Source organism: Musca vetustissima, unplaced genomic scaffold (assembly GCF_032173495.1).
Source record: "Musca vetustissima isolate MV318-11 ecotype Yass unplaced genomic scaffold, APGP_CSIRO_Mvet_v1 utg22059, whole genome shotgun sequence".
NCBI lineage: Eukaryota > Metazoa > Arthropoda > Insecta > Diptera > Muscidae > Musca > Musca vetustissima.
This window is the reverse complement of record NW_026880791.1, coordinates 21,498-44,086: the sequence shown is the minus strand read 5'-3', so window position 1 is coordinate 44,086 and position 22,589 is coordinate 21,498. Positions and strand designations below refer to the sequence as shown.

The 22,589-nt window shown below is 34.4% G+C and overlaps 2 protein-coding genes across 2 annotated transcripts; both read right to left on the bottom strand.

Annotated features, from left to right (window-relative positions):
* Positions 1-4,836: 4,836 nt before the first annotated feature.
* Positions 4,837-9,473, bottom strand: LOC133326640 (cytochrome P450 CYP12A2-like). Its single transcript, XM_061535270.1, has 5 exons — positions 9,441-9,473; positions 7,825-8,228; positions 6,022-6,138; positions 5,508-5,958; positions 4,837-5,443 (listed from the first exon to the last, which is right to left on the bottom strand). Exons 1-5 carry the CDS (start codon positions 9,471-9,473, stop codon positions 4,841-4,843), a joined length of 1,608 nt encoding a protein of 535 aa, XP_061391254.1. The 3' UTR covers positions 4,837-4,840.
* Positions 9,474-12,817: 3,344 nt separating this feature from the next.
* LOC133326639 (cytochrome P450 CYP12A2) lies at positions 12,818-19,634 on the bottom strand. Its single transcript, XM_061535269.1, has 5 exons — positions 19,566-19,634; positions 19,142-19,500; positions 14,006-14,122; positions 13,488-13,938; positions 12,818-13,423 (listed from the first exon to the last, which is right to left on the bottom strand). Exons 1-5 carry the CDS (start codon positions 19,632-19,634, stop codon positions 12,818-12,820), a joined length of 1,602 nt encoding a protein of 533 aa, XP_061391253.1.
* Between the last annotated feature and the right edge of the window lie 2,955 nt (positions 19,635-22,589).

The following is a 22,589-nucleotide window of genomic DNA, read 5'->3' as shown; positions in this document are numbered from 1 at the left end:
CATCTTCGTTGCCTAGAAACAATGCCTCCTTGAATTTTGAGCAGTAGTTGAGGTCCTTATTAATTTAATGTTGCCATTTTCCCCTGGTATCGCTATATCCTGCCTTTCCTATTTTGTATGTGTTGATGGCGAGATTACTTATAAGAATGTCAGTGCGATTCAGATGAATTTCATGTTTAATAATATTTGAAAACCACCTTCTTTAATGAAAATCTCCTTCTTTAATGGCCCGAAGATACAAATAAGAGATGATAGAATTAATATTAAAATTAGCCGAATTGTGTATGGGTATCGTACTTGCTGTGTACGATTACTGTAATGTCAAAGTGTTGGAAATTCTATAGTGCGGACATAGTGATAAATATTTGGTTCTGACAAGTCGTTCACTAAAAGATACTAAATTTTGTACATTAAGTTTATAGTGGACGGATAGACTTCTAATCTTTAAATTAAACATGGTGAATGCTATTGGTATTCCGGATTGAGAAAAGGGTACAATTTCTTAAAGTCGTACAAATAGTATTATGTACAAAAACTAGTACATTTGATATGTACTAATTTTAGAACATAAACCAGAGACACTCAAGTACTGGTAAGTTGGGTATGGACCTTGAACATACCGAATATTACGTTTGATAATATATATCTGATATCCTCAAAATGTCGAATTGTGGGGTTACTGTGTTTTGGAGGCTATAATTTACTTTTGGTAGAAAATTTTGACAACCAAGGAGATTTAAAAATATAATATTGCAGCAAAATTAATTGAAAGACGAACTCAAACTTCTCAAGATATAGAAAATTGTGAGGTACATTTATATAGGGACTATATAAGCGGGCAACTCTAAAGGGTACACAATTTTGTACTATTGTTACTGGGTGAATGAATATAGCTAGAATCTTGTTATGCGTAGACAATTATTTTAAATAATAGTAAATCTGATACAATTGGTAGATGAATACTCGTATAACGGGAATTCGTATAGGGGAGACTGGGGCACCTTCGGCACATTTTTTTTAGAGCTCTATATCTCAGTACTTATTCAACATATATAAAAACTTTATAGCTGATTATTGTCCTCTGACACTCAATTATAAAAAAAGTACCAAAAAGATATAAAAAAATAGTATTAGTTAAAAAAATTTACTGTTTTGTAAAAAAAGTCAAATTCGCCGAATGTGCCCCAACCCGGGTAGCTTCGGCATTTGATGGGGCACATTCGGCACCATAGTCATAGCCGGGTAATTGTCATCGCTATCAGTCTGATTGAAATTTTGATTCTCTAAAGGCTCTACTTGGTTTTAATACGCCACACAATATTTGAATTATAGGACATTATTTTCTAGCGGAGGACGTTTACATCTCAAGGTCGCACTCACCATCAGAAATAGAGGTTTTCTATCGCATTTTCGTCAATACAAGCACGTTTGATCTTATATATGCAATTTCGAACCATATTAAAGGATTAGTTTTAAAGACAAACTCAAAAACATTTTAAGGAAATAATATTGCACAATCTGTATATGGCCGAATGTGCCCCACTTTCAAATGCCGAATGTACCCCGAATGTACTTTTTATAGTTTTTTCATTTTTTTCGATCAGTTTTGTAAAAACATTATATTTTTAAATATTTCTATAATAATACACATCGTAGTTAACCACTTTTTAATAATATTGTCTTAAAAATTTAAAAAGTTTTATACACGAAATACTTACGAAATGGAATTGAAATATTACAGAAACATCTATAAAAATACAAAAACCTATATATCTAAATAAGCTTATTAGCTAGAAATTTCAAATTTTGTGTCAGTTATTTATTTTGATATTCGATACCTATGTATCGAAACTAGTGATGTACGGGGAGAACTTCATATCGAAAACGCGATTGCCGAAGGTGCCCCGATGCCGAAGGTGCCCCAGTCTCCCCTATGTGTCCACAAAAATGTATGTTATATTACAGTTTGTGACATTGGTATTTGTTAAACAAATATAGTTAAAATATAAGATTGAAATCGTATGGAGCATAGAGTTGTATACGGTCGTACAATACTTGTATGAACAGTTGGGAACAGTACTAAACTTAGTACAATAGCTATTTAATGAATGATAAAAACTTGAATCATAATCTTTGATATGGGTATAAATTTTTGGTGGAGTAAGGATTTGGTATTACTATAAATGTACGATAAATTCCAAATTATAATGAACATGAATAAAGTTAGAATTGTGTATAATGTCAAAGTTGGGGTATGCGGTTAAAAGGTGACCAATAGAAAATGTAGATCTATTACCAGTACACAAATTAATATAAAGATAATATTTTCATTTGCCATTGAAAATGGGTTTGTTCATATTAAAAATATATTGAAATTATCTGATAAAAAATACTGCTGCGGTGCTAGCTTTTTTAATCGTTCTCGTATGATAATGAACTTGTTTGTTTGGTTTGCTTGTTGGTGGTAAACAACAATTTGAAAGCTTTGCAATAAAATTAAGGTACAATTTACTCACACTTTTTGTTTACCTCTTTGCCAATGGGGATTATCTCGCCTTAAATTGTTTATATTTACGAATAAGTGTATCAAAACAGAAAACATTCAAAACAATTAAATGTAAAAGAAATACGAATAGTTCAAAAAAAATTTTTTTCTTCGGTATAATTAACACATTGCTTTAATAAGTACCTGGTTCTTGACACGCGTACTAATGTCCAATTTTTGGGAGTACAACAAAGAAAATAAAGAATTTTTGGGAGAAAAAAAGAAAAGGGAGTGAAAATTCTTTACGGAGATGAAAGCCCTTGGCGAGTATATTAAGAACCCAGAAGGATAAATTCGCCATAAGTCAGTTTTTGAGTTATAGTGCCACGAATATTTTGCTGGTAGTTCGAAATTTCATTAATATAGCACTTTATATCTTTGTTTGCAGCTATTGCGGTTTATTTTTGAGATCACTTGTCTTCAGTCAAATTGAATGATGAATATATTTGCAAAAGAGATCATCCTCCCATTTCGAGTACTTAGGCGTTTTTTCCGTCCTTATTTGCTTGAATTATCTACCACCAAAATCTTTTTTCGTAGTATAGTAGATAAGAAAAAAATTTTATATTTATTATCGTCTGGCTATTGCAAGATTTCGAATAGAGATTGACACTTTTGAATGAATGGTCAATATTGTAGAGTCAACATGGACCTATAGCACCACCCTATTTGGGGGTATGTGAATGGTTTATCCAAATCCGAGTTCGTAGAAGGTAAATGTAAAGGTATGTAGAAAATGTTTAATATTTCGGTATTTTGAAAATTTTATCCGCATTTCCAACCGAAAGCTCTGTAATTTGACATATCCCCATTTTTCGGTATTTTTAAGGTTTTGGTCTCTTTGATGGTAAAAAGTAATTGTATGTTTATCATTCCGGGTTTCTTGAAAGTGAAAAAAGTTTTTGCAGACCATTTTTCATTTAGGTCCATAGGTCTATTTTTCATGAACAATCAGGCAAATAAGCTAGAATTTTTTAATTAATGAACAACCGAGGGTTTTTAAATTGCTTTTTTTTCAAGGACCTACAGACCAACAACCGGTGTTTTTAAATATTTTTTGAAGGACCAGTGAGAACAGTGAGTTTAACAATAAGCGTGGATTTTTTTTAATTATGTTTTCAAGCCCAAAAGACCAATAAGCCTGGCATTTGTAAATTTATTTTTAAGGACCAACGAATTAATAAGTTTGTTTTTTTTTAATATTTGTTCATAGACCTACGGATTTTTGGACTTTTTAAAATATTATTTCATAGAACTACAGACCAATCCTGATTTCTGTTTAAAGTGTTTGGATTTGTTAAATTGTTTTTTTTTTATTATTTGAATTTTGCCCTTAGGTTTTTTCAATAAGTCTTGATCGTTTGAAATCATTTTTTCAAGGACCTACGGATTAATTAGCGTGGATTTTTCAAATTATCTTTTCAGGGACCTACAGGCCAATAACCGTTAATTTTTTTAAAAGATTTTTGTTATTACTCTCTTCGGGACCTACAGGCTAATTAACGTCGATATTTTTAAATTATTTTTTCGGGACCTACAGACCAATAAGCGTGGAATTTTAAAATTATTTTTTCGAGGACCTACAGACCAATAAACGGTTTTTTAATTATTTTTCATGGGCCCACAGACCAATAAACGTAGATTTTTTTAACTTATTTTTTCAAGGTCTTACAGACCAATACATGCAATACAGGCAAATTTTTTCACAGACCTACGGATAATTTTTAAAGGAACTACCTACCAATAAGCGGGAATATTTTTAAATTTATTTTTTTAAGGACCGATAAGCCAGGGTTCATTAAATTACGTCTGTCTGTTGAAATATATGGATATATATTGCTATTACTCCTACTTTTTGAAATTGGATATATCGCCATTGGATATATTTGGCATTCCGGGTTCTTGTACATTAAAAATTTGTAGATTTTTTTAATTCATACGTAGTTTCCTATATGTCCCGCACAATTTTCGGTATTCTGAAGGTTTTAGTTGTATTTTCTCCTGGAAGTGGTTGCAATTTAGCACTCCGGATTCCTAGTGAATAACAATTTAAAGAATTTTAAATACCAACCTCTGGTACATGGCCTGCAGAACATATAATAATAATTTATTTAATATTTTTTTTTTTAAGCTTGAGTTTTTAAGATTATTTGTTGAAAGGATTTCATTTGGGATTATTTACATTTTGTGACGTATACACATACATTTCAATTCACTAGACTACACTGACAATATATATAAACTATTTAGCATTATTTACATTTGGAGTCGAACTCCTAGTAAATAATGTTTTTCCTAATCACTAACATCAGTAAATTTAAATTTCAATGGAATATTGGGAACATTAATCAGCAAACTCTTAAAAGCGTTCTCAGTGGAATAATTAAATTCCACATGGAAATTACGAATCAAACGAGCAATACCCAATTCCAGTTCCATTTCAACAATACGACGACCAATACAGCTGCGTGAACCAAAACCAAATGGTAAATAAATAAATGGACTGCTAGCCTTCAATGCATGGGGACATTCTGCAGTACCCTCAGTCTCCTTGGAAGGTCGTAGCCAACGTTCTGGCAAATATTCTTTAGCTCTGGGATAATGATTATCATCATTTAGTAGGGAGGTAGATATCATTGATACTTGTGTTCCTTTGGGTACACGATAACCACTCAGCACAACATCATTTATGGGTTCTCTGGCATTACCAATTGCCAAAGGATATACTCTCAATGACTCTTTTATGCAAGCCCGTAAATAGGGCATGTTTTTCAATACAGCTTCATTGAATTCGGAATCTTTGTGGGGTAAGAGTCTCCTAACTTCCTCGCGTAACTTTTCTTGTTTCTCGGGATTCTTGGCCAGACACAAAAGCAACCCGGTAAAGGTGGTTGAAGTCTGTAAGGATATTTTTAAAATAATTTTCGTTAATTAATATAATTATTTTTATTTTGATACTTACCGTATCCACCCCAGCCATCAACATATCCATGGCCATAACCATGGCAATTTTCTTATCGATTTTAATCAGTTTCTCCAAAACACTTTTCTCATTGTCCGGCTTTTCAGGTACTCCATTTTTACGTTCCTCCTCCAGCCGATCGATGGCCTCCTCCACAAAACCCTTTGTAATATCCGTTATTTCATCTAAACTTTTCATTAGCTTTTTAAATGTCGGAGTCTTGTAGTATTTCCATATCGATGGCTTAAATTCAATTTCCAGAGAATAGGTAAAGAAATCGGTTAGGGCCTGGAACATACGTTTCGCTGTGGGATTATCACGATTTTTACTAATCAACCCCAACTGTTTGTCCAATGCTACGACAGACACCGACTCCAGGGTCCAACGATTGATTTCTTCTTCGAATGTGGAGGGAACTTCCAATGTTTTGGGATCACGAATTTGTCGAATTCTGAAATTAGGAGATTTTTTATATTTTACTGAATTTTGTGGTATTTTCGTTTGGTGATCTTACCTTTCCATAAATTCCTTATTGACCTGAGACATTTTCTGGAAGTATAGGCGTACATTCTTGGGTTGCATTAGAACTGGATTTACAGTCGATCGGAATGTGCCCCATTTTTCGCCTTGTCTGTAAAGATACACAATGTGAGCCTTAAATAATCAAAATCTAGTTATTGCATCGATAATTCAAAAGATATATTGCGACCAAAAACCAACATTACGTTGGGACCTTATATGTCGGAGTTTCAAAATTACTGCCCGTTTAGAGTACCGAAAATAGAGCGATGCCATTATGTGGGGGCTATATCAAAACGTTTACCGATATATTCCATTTTCAATACCAAAAATCCTAGAAAAGTGGAAGCAATTTAGATGCAAAATTTCAGAACTCTAACATACAGGCGGTCATAGGTAAACCGATCAAAATATATATTTGTTTTATTGGGTCTCCCATAGAGTTTTACTATAAGTCTCAGAATAGACCAAAACTCGGTAATCAGTCTAATCGCAAAAATCCTAAAAAATATGAAAACTCATTTTAGGGTTAAAACTCCGATCTTATTCTAATATTGTACCAATTTTCCCCACTAGATGTCGTTTTAGAAGGATGGTATACTGGACAAAAATATTATCCATCAAATTTTAGTACAAGTCACTGAATAATAGAAATCGGTATATACAATATATGTACGGAATATATAGACGTCAATTTAGGACAAAAAAGTGTTGAAGGTTAAAACCAATCTTATTCCGAGTTTGTACCACTAGATGTCGTTTTAGAAGTATGGTCTAATGGACAAAAATATTCTGCATCAAATTTCAGCATTAGTCACTAAACAAGAGAAATCAGTATATACGTAATATATATATATAGTATATATATATAGTTTGTACCAATTTTCCCACTAGATGTCGTTTTAAAAGGATGGTATAAAGAGCAAAAATATTCTCCATCACATTTTAGTATAAGTCACTGAATAAGAGATATTGAGATATATAATATAGTTACCGAATACATAAACGTCAATTTAGGACAAAAAAATAAGGTTAAATCCGATCATATTCCGAGTTTGTACCAATTGCTCCCACTAGATGTCGTTTTAGAAGGATGGTATAATGAATGAAAATATTCTCCATCGAATTTTATATAGTCGTCAAGTTAGGACAAAAAACATTGAAGATTAAAACCGATCTTATTCTGAGTTTGCACCAATTGTTCCCACTAGATTTCGCTTTAGATGGGTGGTATGAAGGATAAAAATATTCTCCATCAAATTTTAGTATAAGTCACTGAACAAGAGAAATCGGTATATATAATATATATACCGAATATATAGTCGTCAATTTAGGACAACAAATGTTAAAGGTTAAAACCAATCTTATTTCGGGTTTGTAGCAATTGTTCCCACTAGATGTCGTTAGAAAGATAATATACAGGACAAAAATATTCTCCATCAAATTTTAGTATAAGTCACTGAACAAGAGAAATCGGTATATATAATATATATATATACCGAATATATAGTCGTCAATTTAGGACAAAAAAATGAAAAAATATTAACAATTTTGTTTGTTTATCTTTTCAATTTAAAATGTGAATAAAAAATTTTATCACAGTACAATATCATTAAAAAAAAGAACCTATAAGTATCTACTGATTATCACATCTCAACAACTAACAAAAATGACTTGACATATTTTATATCAATTACGTTTCATTGTATTTAAATTTGACGCGTGGGTATACAAAAATAAAAAAACAAACAAATATTAATTCACTAAATAAATAACACAACAAAAAAGCCACACTTACGTTCCGATTAGACCCTCAACACCCTGAAAGATTTCAGCACGATGTACATTACGATGATAGTACATAGCCTCAGAACCAGGACGTACTGGCCAAATACCTTCATTGCGTAAAGCCATTTCAAAATCTTGGGGATTATGTGTGAACACCGTGAAAGGTTTGCCCGGCGAAACTTTGATGCGGCCAATTGGACCCATATCCTCCTTCAAAGCCAACATCATTTGTGATGAATCCAATTTGGCATATTTTCCACCCGGTAGAAAATTCTTCAAGAATTGGAATGTACTCATTGTGGGCATTTCATCAAATGGTTTCGCCTGTTCCCATTCCACTTGACTGTTGACGGCATTGTTTGACGTAGTATTTATCTCTTCAGCTGTGGCGGCAATTGTTGAACGACTACGCCACTGGAATAATTGATTTTTATTAATTTAATTGAGATTTTTTTTTTTGTTTTTATTAATTTTGATTTTTTTTTTTTTGTGTTTCTCACTTGTTGTAGGGCTGGAGTGAAATTTTTTAGAACGCATTTTTGAACATTTAAATTATTCTTTCTGGTGATTTGGCAAATATTTGTTTTTAACATTGCTGTTTTGTCTGTTTTTTCAAATATCACTTCACTTCTTCCACAACAGTTTTGCGACTAACTGATCGCAAAAAAAAAACTACTCATCGTTTTCAAACGCTAGCTAGATCATCAACAGAGCTTTTTTAATGATTTGCATGTAAGAGGTTCATCTGAAAAGTCAAAGAAAAAAATTTAATTTTTTTATAATTGGAAATGAACACTAATTTTTCCATTTGAGTAAAAGATCTGCTTCGGCCTTAAGATTCCCATTGTCGGAGAAAGAAACATTTTCTACATAGGTACAGTATTTGGGAACATTTGGCTAGTTTTTTACCGGAATTGACTGCAGTTTGAAACTTTGAGCTCATATTGGATAGCAAATCTCCTTACTATTTATGATCAATATGATTTTTAGCATATATCATTATTTATTTGGACACTTTTTTGTGTGAATTAAATGTACACCTCATGGTAGAGGGTATAAAAAGTTGAAACAGCCGAACTTATCGACGTTTCATAGTTGTTCTTCTTAACGTTTTTATTATCCATTCAGCATTCATTACTATACACACCTCGTATATATCTAAACAAAGCATGCAAACATTGTCACCATTATCATAGAATAGATAGACCGCGGGGGTCTCACTGAGCTATGAGATTGCTAATCGCTAGCACGATAATAATCGTGCTTTGATTGAGTGTTTCGCTAACTGATAACAATATATTCCCAGAAGCTTTTTTAACAAAAAAAAAAAGCTCAATTTTAATTTGCGTTATTTTTTGTATTTTTCTCACCATTTATTTGTATTTGTTTATATTACGAAGATGTGAATGAAAACAGAAAACTAGAAAATATATTTACAAACATATAATACATAGGTTAATTATTTGCTGAGAACACAGTGGGCTCAATTGTGGGTTCAAAGACAACTAAAAATTTTGCTTATGAGTGAATAGTTTTCCGGGCCGAACTTTACATAGGGTTATGTTTTTGCATTATGTGCTAGATGATTGTCCATGCTCTGAAAAAAATAACGTTTCATGTTCGTACCCCAGTTTTCCAACCAGTGGGTATGAACTTCATCATACCGAAAATTAATCGAGATATTACGATGATAAAATATGGTTAAACATATAGTAATGCGGAAAATGGGGCGGTAATATGTTATGAGCTATAATATACGTGGCCCTATATGGCGAAGTGCCAGCAACTTCGTATGCGGAAAGGGAATACAAAACAAATAAATAAATAATACTGTATAATTTATTGAACTGTAATTCCGAATTCCACATTTATTCCTACATCTAATATCAAGTATAATACAATTTAGTACTTTTCGTACTTATAAGTACGAATTTCCAAAACTACCACAATAATGCATTCAGATTGTAAACGTAAGTTCAAATTTAAGAATTCCCAGAACTTCGATTTCAGTTCTAGGCGTTCACCAATGTCCAAATTGTACCAAATTTAGTACTTTTCGTATCCATAAACACGAATTTACACAACTACACTCCAATAATAATCTTAATTCTAAATTTAAAGATTACAGCTCTATCCGTTCACCAAAATCCAAATTGTACCAATTTTAGTACCACTTATTAACTTTCGTACACATATGTACATCTTTTGAAAACATCCGCAATCCTACACTCCAACAGTAATTATACCCTACACAACTATGTTGTCAGGGTATTATAGCTTTGTGCAGCCCCAAAATTTTGTAACGCCGCGAAATATTGGTGCTAGACCCACCTTTAAGTATACCGATCGTCATATCTCGACTAGCTGAGTCAATCTAGACATGTGTGCCCGTCCGTCTGTCCACTATAATTTGTAAACACGATACAGGCCACAATTATGGACCAATCTTCACGATATTTTGCATGTAGAATGGGTTTTGTTTGTTTTTGGAAAAGATCGATTAATAATTAGGGGATGAAATGGACCAAAAACTTTATTTTTGTCTGATTTTCTTGTCGCTCCAGAGGCCGAAATTTTTGCTCAAACACCGCGAATTTTTGCATGGAGAAGGGGATCGGGCCAAAGAATAAGCATGCCCGTTTTGATAAAGATCGATCAATATTTAGCGGGTCAAATGGACCCTAACTTTTGTGTGATAAATGACAAAATTTGTATTCTATGGCGTACATATTTGCCCCTGAAGGACCTAGACCCAAAAAGTTGATAGTATGTTCAAGAGGAGTGGTTGACCTTTAAATTGATACCAATTATATGGTCGTATGTACTCATATGTGGGAGATACACTTAAATATTTACAGGTGCTTACGTATTCAGACATTATTTAGTAACCCAAAACCACACTAGAGGCCGGAAATATAGCGCTAATCGCTTTGAAAATTTCCATGAGATTCCAGTTATGGTCAAGGACAACGCCTATAACTTTCGGTGATGATCAGATAATAATTTTGGGATGAAGTGGACCGAAAACTTAACATTTTGTGTGTGTTTTTTTTAGTCGATCTATAGGCCACAATTGAAAGCCCAACATTACATAACAACAAAGCCCACGGTAAAGAGAATCTGGACAAGTACAGCCCTCGTCTACTGAATATTAGTAATATATGTTGTCAGGTTTGAAGAGGGTGCAAATAACGCAAAGTTAGATTTTGTGTGTTAGAAGTTGTGTGTAGGGTATTATATGGTCGGCCCCGTCCGACTATACTGCTCCGCTCACTGGTTTTAATCATATATTTTAGGATCCCAGCCCATTCCGTTCACATAGATCCATATTGTACAATATTTAATACCATTTAGTAAACACAATTATGAATTAATTCAATGTTCAGGATGACATTGCTATCCATTCACACAAATCCAAATTGTACAATATTTTGTACTATTTATCACTTTTGGTGCCCGAAGATACGAATCAATTCTACTCCACAAGAATAATCTAATTTCCAAATTTCAGGATTCCAACTGAATCCTATCCGCCAAATGTAAATTGTAGCAACTTTAGCATTCAAAACTACCTCCATGTCTCAATCATACATTCGAATGCTAGTTCTAATCCCAAATTTTAGGATTCCATCTCTATCCGTTCGCACAAAAACAAATTGTAAAATATTCGGTACCATTTCGGAAATTTGTATATTGATTACAAATTGTGTGAAACGGATTTGGCTCAAGCTATTTATTTCGATTTGGTACATTTTTGTCTTGTATGTAACGCGATTAGTCGGACCAAATTGCCCATTTAGTAGTTTTTTATGTTCTGAAAAATTCAAATACCGAATATCAGGCACTTAGGTTGGAATACTGGTTTAGAAAACGTAACATACGGAAAACAAGAACCTTCAAAAAACCTTAAATGGGATTGCATGGAGCTCTACAAACCCAAAATATCAAATTACAGTTAATTCTATTGAAACCCCGTCCCGCTCATTGGGGCTACCCCGAAACATGGATATTTTTACCAGGGAGATTTCCTACTCAATTGGATTCCATAATGTCAAAGTGGAGCCAATTTCAAAGCTCCATCTCAGAAACGCTCTAGACGTTGCTATTACCAGTCGAAAATCAAAAATTTTAAATGGGGAAGGCGATCTGACTAGTTCAAATGACTGTCTTGGTAATGAATGTTCAATATTGACGGGGCAAATGAATACACATTTTTGTGTTGAAGGGTAATCTACCAAAAGGGTGCAAATACGATTATAGCAAAATATTGCCAAGCTTGGGCATTACAGATCAGCAGAGTGTTAGAATTCAGTCCGACATATCGTCATATCGTCCGACTATACTGCTCCGCTCAATGGTTTTAATATGCAGTACACCTTCTGGTAGATAGTATAATAATATGCAATAGCTGCAAACTTTGATAAAACCCAGCAAAAAGTTATCACACCATAACTCGAAATCATTACAATTCGTGAATTTAGTTCTTATCATAATCGCCAAGGCCAATGTTTTCCAAATATATTTTTCCAGAAATCCGACCGTTTTGTTGCATAGTACAATACCTTTATTCGCAGTCAACTGTAGAGTCGGTTGATGTCGGATTCTATCTCAAAATTGTTCATCTCCTCAACTCTCATAGTCGAATTAAAATTTTTAAATTAAACAGTACAAATTTGAGTACAATATAGTACTTAGTACGGTAATATGTTTGGTACGATTACCTTAACAACCCCCATACCAAATTTTGATATTGTACCACTTTTCTCTCGCTCAATACCAAATGTACTAAATTTGGTACGATCGATTACCAAATTTCAAATCCTGTGCTCTATTCCTAACATTCATAAAAATTTTTAATTTTTGATCTGAACACTTCTTTATATATTTACACTGATTTTTTTGGGATTTTACAATTATTTAAAGGTCATAAATACTGAATAATAAATATTTTTCTTAAACACATTATACACACATAAATACACATTTTCCATCATCTGTTTTCCTCAATTACTAACATCGGTAAATTTAAATTTCAATGGAATATTGGGAACATTTATCAAATAACTCTTAAAGGCATTCTCCGTCGAATTATTAAATTCCACATGGAAGTTGCGTATCAATCGAGCAATACCCAATTCCATTTCCATTTCGGCAATACGACGACCAATACAGCTGCGTGAACCAAAACCAAATGGTAAATAATTGAAAGGAGTACTGGCCTTCAAGGCATGAGGACATTCGGTAGATTTTTCACTATTATCCTTTGATTCCCGCAACCACCTTTCTGGTAAATATTCCCCAGCACGAGGATAATGTTGATCGTCTTTAATGAGAATTACCGAATTCATGGAGACCAATGTGCCCTTGGGTACACGATAACCACTTATTACCGCATCATTACCCAAGGCACGGGCATTGCCCACCGTTAAGGGATAGACACGCAAAGATTCCTTGATGCAGGCACGCAAATAGGGCATATTTTTGAAAACGGCTTCATTGAATTCGGAATCTTTTTCGGGCAGTAATTTCATGACTTCTTCGCGTAGTTTTGCTTGCTTTTCGGGATTTTTGGCCAAGCACAATAAGAGACCGGTAAAGGTGGATGAAGTCTGCAAGGAAAATACAATTCAAATAAATAAAGAATTTCATTAAATTTCAAAATGTTCTTCTTACCGTATCCACACCAGCCATTAACATATCCATGGCCATGACCATGGCAATTTGTTTGTCAATTTTGATGAGCTTTTCCAAAACACTTTTCTCACTTTCAGGTTTTTCCTCTTTGCGATTTTTATTCTCCTCGGCAATCCTTTCGAAGGCCTCATCAACATACATTTTTGTAATATCGGTAATTTCATCTAAACTTCTGATGGCCTTTTTAAATGTTGGTGTTTTTATGTATTTCCATATGGATGGCTGAAATTCTAAATCCCCCGATGCTTGAAAGAAATCTGTTAGGGCTTTAAATAATCGTTTCGGAGTTGGATCATCACGATTTTTCGTAATTAAGCCCAATTGTTTATCCAATGCTACCACTGATACCGATTCCAAAGTCCAACGATTAATTTCTTCTTCAAAATTATCGGGTACTTCCAGCGTTTCGGGATCACGAATTTTACGAATTCTGTTTTAGAGGGTTGGATATAATTTTCGATTTTCATGTGGAAAATTTGGTGGTAGGATTTACTTACCTTTCCATAAACTCCTTATTGACCTGTGACATTTTATTGAAATACAATTGTACATTCTTGGGTTGCATTAACACGGGATTTACAGCTGATCTGAAAGAGCCCCAAGCTTCACCTTGCCTAAAAAATTTAAAGATATAGATTACAAAAATTTCATTTGGCCTATGAAATAGACATACAACTAGTTAGAAAGTATCATGGCTATACTATTTTGTTGTTATTAGTTCGACGGAATTGGAGAACCATTTCTTAACATTTTTTTATTTTTCAAAATTGTGACCATTTGCGATCAAGGAGGAATGGACGAGAACTCCTTCATATATAGTGTTCAAAAAATACACATCCACAATTGTTTACAAATGAAAAATTAGAAATGCGCGCTTTCATTGTTTTTTTTTTTGTGCTAGGCTAATTGTGACCATTTTGGAAAGGTAATCATTTTTTACGGTTGTTTGAACTGCCAGAACTTAATTGGAATATTCTGCCATGACAATGGAACTAAGTAACCATATGAACGATATAAGCAACTGAACGTGCTGAACGAACTAGTTCAAAATGATCTAGTTCGTTCGATCACTGAACTGAACGAGATTGCCCAAGACTAACTCCTGGGATCTTTTTTGATCAAATCTCTAATTTGCATTTTACGTTTGAATATTTTATCAATTTCTATAAGTACATAGCTCTTGTTCGGTGTAGATTCAGAACTCCTTAAATGGATCGGAAATTTTCATTGTCTAAAAAAAATTCGAAATTCCAGAGTCCCAGGTTGAAAAACTGGGATAGGAACTATAACATAATGAAAACTATGTCCCACATAATGTATGGGGGCTATTGTAAAACATTAACCAATATTGAATAATTTCTGGAAAGAATATTTTTATTCACCAGGAAACATCGATTGAAAAATGCGGCTAAAGCCTTCCAAAACTTAAACTTTTAGTAGGAAGGATAACTTGCAAAATCAAAGTAGAACAAATTCGTTTGACAAACGTGTCCAGACATGTACAAGTTTGAAAAAACTTTACCTTTTGTGGGGGAAGTACTAGAAGGACCGATAAGACCCATCCATTGTTATAATATTAGGTTATGCCAAGTTTTGCTCAAAACGGACAGTCCGTTCGCGTGATATTAAAAAATATATTTTCAGCAATATTTTGTATTGGAGGTACCAAAAAGAATGGACCATCGGTCTCCATTTTCGGACATAATCTTGGCAAGGTAAACAAAAAACGTTGTGCACTATTTTGATGGAATTGGATATTCCATTCGTTTCTTTGTGGGAGATGTACTAGAGGAGTGAGCCGATAAGTCCCATCATTCAACAGTATACAGCCATGGTTATAATATTAGGTTGGTGACAAATAAATCCATTTCATTTGGCCTATGAAATAGACATACAGCTAGTTAGAAAGTGTATGGGCTATTTTTTGTTATTAGTTCGACAGAATTGGAGAACCATTTCTTGACATTTTTTTATTTTTCAAAATTGTGACCATTTGTGATCAAGGAGGAATGGACGATCTGGCAACTCCTTCATATATAGTGTTCAAAAAATACACATCCACAATTGTTTACAAATGAAAAATTAGAAATGCGCGCTTTCATTGTTTTTTTTTTTTTGTGCTAGGCTAAGAACGTTCCGAACCGCAGATAGGAAAGTCCTTCGAATGATTTGGAAAGGTAATCATTTTTTACGGTTGTTTGAACTGCCAGAACTTAATTGGAATACTCTGCCATGACAATGGAACTAAGTAACCATATGAACGATATAAGCAACTGAACGTGGTGAACGACCTAGTTCAAAATGATCTAGTTCGTTCGATCACTGAACTGAACGAGATTGTCCAAGACTAACTCCGGGGATCTTTTTTGATCAAATCTCTAATTTGCATTTTACGTTTGAATATTTTATCAATTTCTATAAGTACATAGCTCTTGTTCGGTGTAGATTCAGAACTCCTTAAATGGATCGGAAATTTTCATTGTCTAAAAAAAATTCGAAATTCCAGAGTCCCAGGTTGAAAAACTGGGATAGGAACTATAACATAATGAAAACTATGTCCCACATAATGTATGGGGGCTATTGTAAAACATTAACCAATATTGAATAATTTCTGGAAATAATTTTTTTATTCACCAGGAAACATCGATTGAAAAATGCGGCTAAAGCCTTCCAAAACTTAAACTTTTAGTAGGAAGGATAACTTGCAAAATCAAAGTAGAACAAATTCGTTTGACAAACGTGTCCAGACATGTACAAGTTTGAAAAAACTTTACCTTTTGTGGGGGAAGTACTAGAAGGACCGATAAGACCCATCCATTGTTATAATATTAGGTTATGCCAAGTTTTGCTCAAAACGGACAGTCCGTTCGCGTGATATTAAAAAATATATTTTCAGCAATATTTTGTATTGGAGGTACCAAAAAGAATGGACCATCGGTCTCCATTTTCGGACATAATCTTGGCAAGGTAAACAAAAAACGTTGTGCACTATTTTGATGGAATTGGATATTCCATTCGTTTCTTTGTGGGAGATGTACTAGAGGAGTGAGCCGATAAGTCCCATCATTCAACAGTATACAGCCATGGTTATAATATTAGGTTGGTGACAAATAAATCCATTTCTTTTATATGAACTATAGAACTTTTTAACCTGCTTCCAAATGTTCGATTTTGGAAGTTTTATTATATCATGTGTTGCCAATTTAAAGGTAACATCATAATGCCTCTCTCATAGAAGTCCTGCTGTATATTTGTAGTCCTGGTGGAACACGACACCTCTAACAACGGTTCAGTTGTTGACAGTAGAGATCAGAATTTAGCATTTGGCCATATGGAAGCAACTCATAATAAATAATCCCCTTCCAGTCCCACCAAATGCATAGGATAACCTTCCTGGCCGTTAGTTCTGATTTGGCCACCGTTTGAGGTGCTTCACCGCTCTTTGACCACTATCGTTTTCGCACTGGGTTATCGTATATGTTCCATTTCTCATCTCCAGTCACCATCCGTTTAAGAAATGGGTCTATCTCATTCCGTTTGGCTTCACAGATGGAAATTCGATCCATCCTAATTTTTTCTGTTAATTGGTGTAGCACCCATACATCGAGCTTCTTTTTTAATCCAGCTTTGTGTAAATGGTTTAAAACAGTTTCATGGTCGATTTTAAGCTCCTGGGCGATGTTACGACTGCTAACATACAGGTCAACTTCAATCATATCTCCGATTTTATCGACATTTTCGACGACGGCTTAGTAGATCTCTTTTTCCCCAACCTAATATTAGGTTGTGCAAATTTTCAATGTTCAAATCGGTTAGTCCGTTCGGTAAGTTAGTTATCGGTTAGTCCGTTAAAATAATTTTTCAACAAATATTGACTATTTTATGTGGGAGGTACCAGAAGCAGTGGACTGACATTACGATGTGCACATTTTATATCAAATCCGATTATTATTTATTAAAAAATTATTACCCTTTATGGGGAGGTTACAGAACGAGTGGACCGATTTTCTCCATCTCTGAACATGATTTGAGTTTGAAAATATATTACGATAGGACAATTCATTAGCCTAATATTGGATTTATAAATATTCTAGATTTTGACACTTTATGTATTAGCCTGGCATAATTATACAAGGTAGAAATAATAACGGTTCTATTTTTCTATCTTCGGATTTAGTTGAATCTTAAGCACATAATTTATTTAATGTGAGGATGAAAACATATCAATATCGATAAACTTATGAACAATATTTTCGTAGAAGATTTTGTGATAAAAAAAATCACCTTTTACTTAGTTTCCGGTTCAAAAAATAATAACGAACAATACGACTATTCCAGGTTATTATCTCAACAAGTAAAAAAGTGTCAGTTGGCGTTACCGACAGATATATACCCTGCGGAGAAGCTCTTCGGAGTTACACACAGGTTTTATTTTTCGTTTTATATAATTTACAATATTGTATAATGTTGCCCCTTTTTTGGGGGTGGTACTAGAGGAGAAGGCAGACGCGTCCCAATTTCGGACTTGATCTAAACTTCGTAAAGATAATAGTTTGTGCAAAGTATAGTTTAAATGAAACTTTCTATTTGCCTGTTATCGGATATATAAATATTGAAAATGCTGACCCTTTGTGGGGAGGTACCAGAAAGAGGGGACCAATGGGTCCCATGTTCCTACTTCATCTAGACAGGTTGTACAAAGCTTGGTTCAAATCGGATAGTCCGTTCGCATGATATTATGAAATTAATTATTTGCGCAATTTTGACCGTTATGTGGGGGAGGTACCAGAAGGAGTGGACCGATATTCCCCATCTTCGAACTTGTACCAAGTTTGGAAGAAATAATAATATGTGCAAAGTTTGGATGAAATCGATTATAACTTCGAGAGTTATTGTGCGCACCAGCCGGCCAGACAGACGGACAACGGACGAACATTTGTAAATCGACTCTAAATTTTCTGAAACGGATTTGGTCCAAAGAAACCTAGGGTTTAAACCCAATATTTCGATGAGGCACTTCTTAACGTACCCTCAAAAAGTTGAGGATATAAAAATGACCTGGAGCCGTATGCAAAGATATACTACTTTTTCTTCATTACGGTTTCTGGAATTCCAAACTGTTCATGTTCGGTACGATCGATTTTAATCCAATGTTTACTTTTTGAATATATAACTATATTTAGAGTGTACGTTATACATACATATGTTATTGCTTGTTTAAATTAACCTGATTTTCATTGAGTGCTTGGTTTCATGTTATCGCCAAACATTTATTGATAAAAAAAAATTGCTTGACATTGACAATCAATTTTCAATAATGGTATGTCTTTCGATAAAGAAATGTCTTTAATTTCGTCAGACATTGTTTAAAAATAAAAAAATAACAATAAATAGAACATATCGTGAGTAATTATTGAAAACATTATAATAATCTTTATCTGGTCGTACCACAAAAAGTTTGGTCTATACTAAAATCTTAATCTAGATTGCCAATCTTTTTGGGTAAGAGACTTCTTGCCCCACAAATGCAACCCATTTTTCTGCTACATACTGCTTTCTCTTAAAATACAAGTCAATTCGCCGACTTGGTATAATATCATTTATATTCCCAATAATACATCCAATATACTTACGATCCCAAAAGACCCTCCACGCCTTGAAAGATATCTTTGCGATGCACCTGACGATGATAGCTCAAATAGTCCATGCCCGGTCGCATTGGCCAGGTGCCTTGATTGTGCAGGACTTTTTCAAAATCGTGAGGATTGCTAGTCATAACAGCATCGGGTTTTCCCAGACTACCGTGAAAGAATACAATAGGACCAAAATCGTTGCTAAAGGCTGTCATCAATTGGGTGGAATCTTTGTTGGCATATTTACCACCCGGCAAAAAATGACGCAAAAGTTTCAAGGGGCTAATTGTGGGCATTTCACTCAATGGTTTCGCCTGTTCCCATTCTAAGGCGGCAGATGTTGTCGATTGGCTACGCAACTGTAAAAAAAAGAATAATTAATTATTGTAAACATATTTAAAAACGTCGAGTTTATTAAATATACCTGTTGCAGAAGAGCTGGGAATGTGTTCCAAACAATTTTATCACTATATCGCAAACGATTTAAAGCCATTATTTGATTTTTTGTTTTCAACATGTTCGTTTTGTGTTGATTTTGGTTTGCTAATTTCCGATCGTTTAAATATTGTGTATTTCACCGCTAATATCGTAAGTAATTCTCTTCGCCGTCCACTATTTAATACTGACTAAATTTTGAGTATTTTTTCGCAAAACAGTATCGAACATTGAACATGGAAAAAGCTTTCTCGCAAAAGCTTTGCAGAATACACCAGCTGTATGACAGGTAGGGGGTATGTCTACAACATTTATCTATGATGTGTGGCGCCCGATTAATAATTATATTTGAAAACATGAACATTGACAACCATATACATTTGTTTATCAATCCGAATACGTCATATTGTGAACTTTTCTAAAAATTCTTATACAAATTTGAACGTTGAAACAATGCAGCACCGTGTAACAAAATATGAAATCGGAACAAGTAATGTGTGGATGTTATATCCAAATCTGAATCGATATTCACCAATTAATCTCATTTTAGATAATTATATATTCCGAAGTGGGAGTAATCAGGCATTCGGGGTTCTTAGAGAATGAAAAAATGTTTGCAGTTCTCGCCTATTTGGTATTTTGTATACTGCCCTAATACCCATAGTAAGACAAAACTTTCCAACAAAGGCGACAGCATGGGCCATACATGAAAGCACGTATTTCTAATTTTTCCATTGTAAAAAAATTGCGAATGCGTCTTTATTGAACATTTGTTTCTAAATGAAGGCCAGAACGAAACAAAATTTAACATGAGATGAAAGTTTCCAAAACACTTAACTTTTTTTGTTTATACCGCCCTTTTTGTGCTAGGCTAAGAAGTTTCCGAACTGCCCTCGAATGTCCAATTTAATAGGCAGTTGACCGGCAACAGCCAGAAATTCGAATTTGTATAAAACTTCACGCTTCTTATACTAAAACTCTTTTCTTCGGAATATAAAAGTTGTTCAGTCCTTCTCTAAAAGAGAACAAAAAAATATGCTTAAAAATGTTCACATGTGAGTCCCTTAGTCATGTCAAAAATTAGTCTTAAAATCTACGCCTCTGAGCAGGATAGATCTGCCAAAATACTGTCTTAAAATCCACAACTCTTCGTTTTGTCAATAATATAAAGTCAGTTTAAAAATATTTACTTACTACCTTACTTACTTAGCAGACTTTTTACAGAACGGTTGTTCCATAAGCCGAACTTGAACAAGATTTCCAAGCGCGTCGGTCTTGTGCATATCTCCTCCAATTTGAAATACCACGTTCCAAAGATGTTGTTTTCTACTTGGTCTTTCCATCTGATTCGTGGCCTTTCCCTTCTACGGGAACCATCAGTATGCTCGCTTTTATATGCTGGGGCATTCTCATTCATTCGCAGAACATGGCCTAGCCATCGTAGTCGCTACAACTCAATACGACTGACAATGTCGATGTCCGCGTATAAATTGTAAAGCTCGTGGTTCATTCGACGCTTATATTCACCGTCGACGCAGATCGGCCCGTAGATCTTTCGAAGAATTTTTCTTTCAAACACCCTAAGAGCTGCCTCATCTGATTGCGTAAGTACCCATGCTTCAGATCCATATAACAGCACGGGTAGTGTCAGCGTCTTGTAAAGTGAGAGTTTGGTCTGGCGGGAGTTGGCCTTGTTTCTAAACTGCTTACTTAGACCATAGTAGCATCTGTTGGACATCACAATCCTTTTTCGAATTTAAAAACTGATGTCATTCATTCTTTTTTACGGCGGTACCAAGGTATATAAAATCTTTAACTACCTCAAAGCATTAGTTCTCAAGTTCCACAGTTGGTCCGAGTCTACTGGACGTCTAGCTCGTTGATATAATCAGCTTGGTCTTCACGCCGTTTACTGCCAGACCCATTTTGCCAGACTCCTTCTCAATTTGTTCAATTGTTCGACCCATTATATCGATGTCATCGGCGTAGGCGAGTAACATGTGTTGTTTGGTGTACAGAGTGCCATTTCTCTTCACGTTTATGACCTTTTCCAACAGGATGTTAAAGAGATCACACGACAAACTGTCACCTTGTCTGAATCCTCGTTCGGTATTCAAGGGCTACGATAGGTCCTTTCCTACTTTAACTGCTGACCTTGGGACACTTAAAGTTATCCTGCACAGCCGTATTGATTTTGCAAGATGACATGGCTTTTTCGAATGTAGACATGGCTTTAAACACCTCTGAACGGATAGGACTGCCAAATGCGGCTTTATTGTTGAGGAAAAGGTGGTATGTGTCGATGTGTTTTTCGTGGGTCTTTTACAGGATTTGGCGCAGAGTGAAAATCTGGTCAATGGTGGATTTGTCAGGTCTGAAGCCGCATTGGTATGGTCCAATAATGGCATTGGCCATTGGCTTCAATCGTTCACACAGCACTCTGCATATGTGACATGTCATATGACATATGTGACATGTCATATGACATATGTGACATGTCATATGACAAATGTGACATGTCATATGACATATGCGACATGTCATATGACATATGCGACATGTCATATGACGTATGCGCCATGTCATATGACATATGTGACATGTCATATGACATATGCGACATGTCATATGACATATGTGACATGTCATATGTCATATGATATATGTGACATGTCATATGATATATGTGACATGTCATATAACATATGTGATATGTCATAGACATATGTGATATGTCATCGACATATGTGACATGTCATATGACATATGTGACATGTCATATGACATATGTGACATGTCATATGACATATGTGACATGTCATATGACATATGTGACATGTCATAAGACATATGTCATGTCACGTATGTCATATAACATATGTGACATGTCATATGACATATGTGACATGTCTTGTGACATGTGATATGACATATGTGACATGTCATATGACATATGTGACATGTCATATGTGACATGTCATATGACATATGTGACATGTCATATGTCATATGT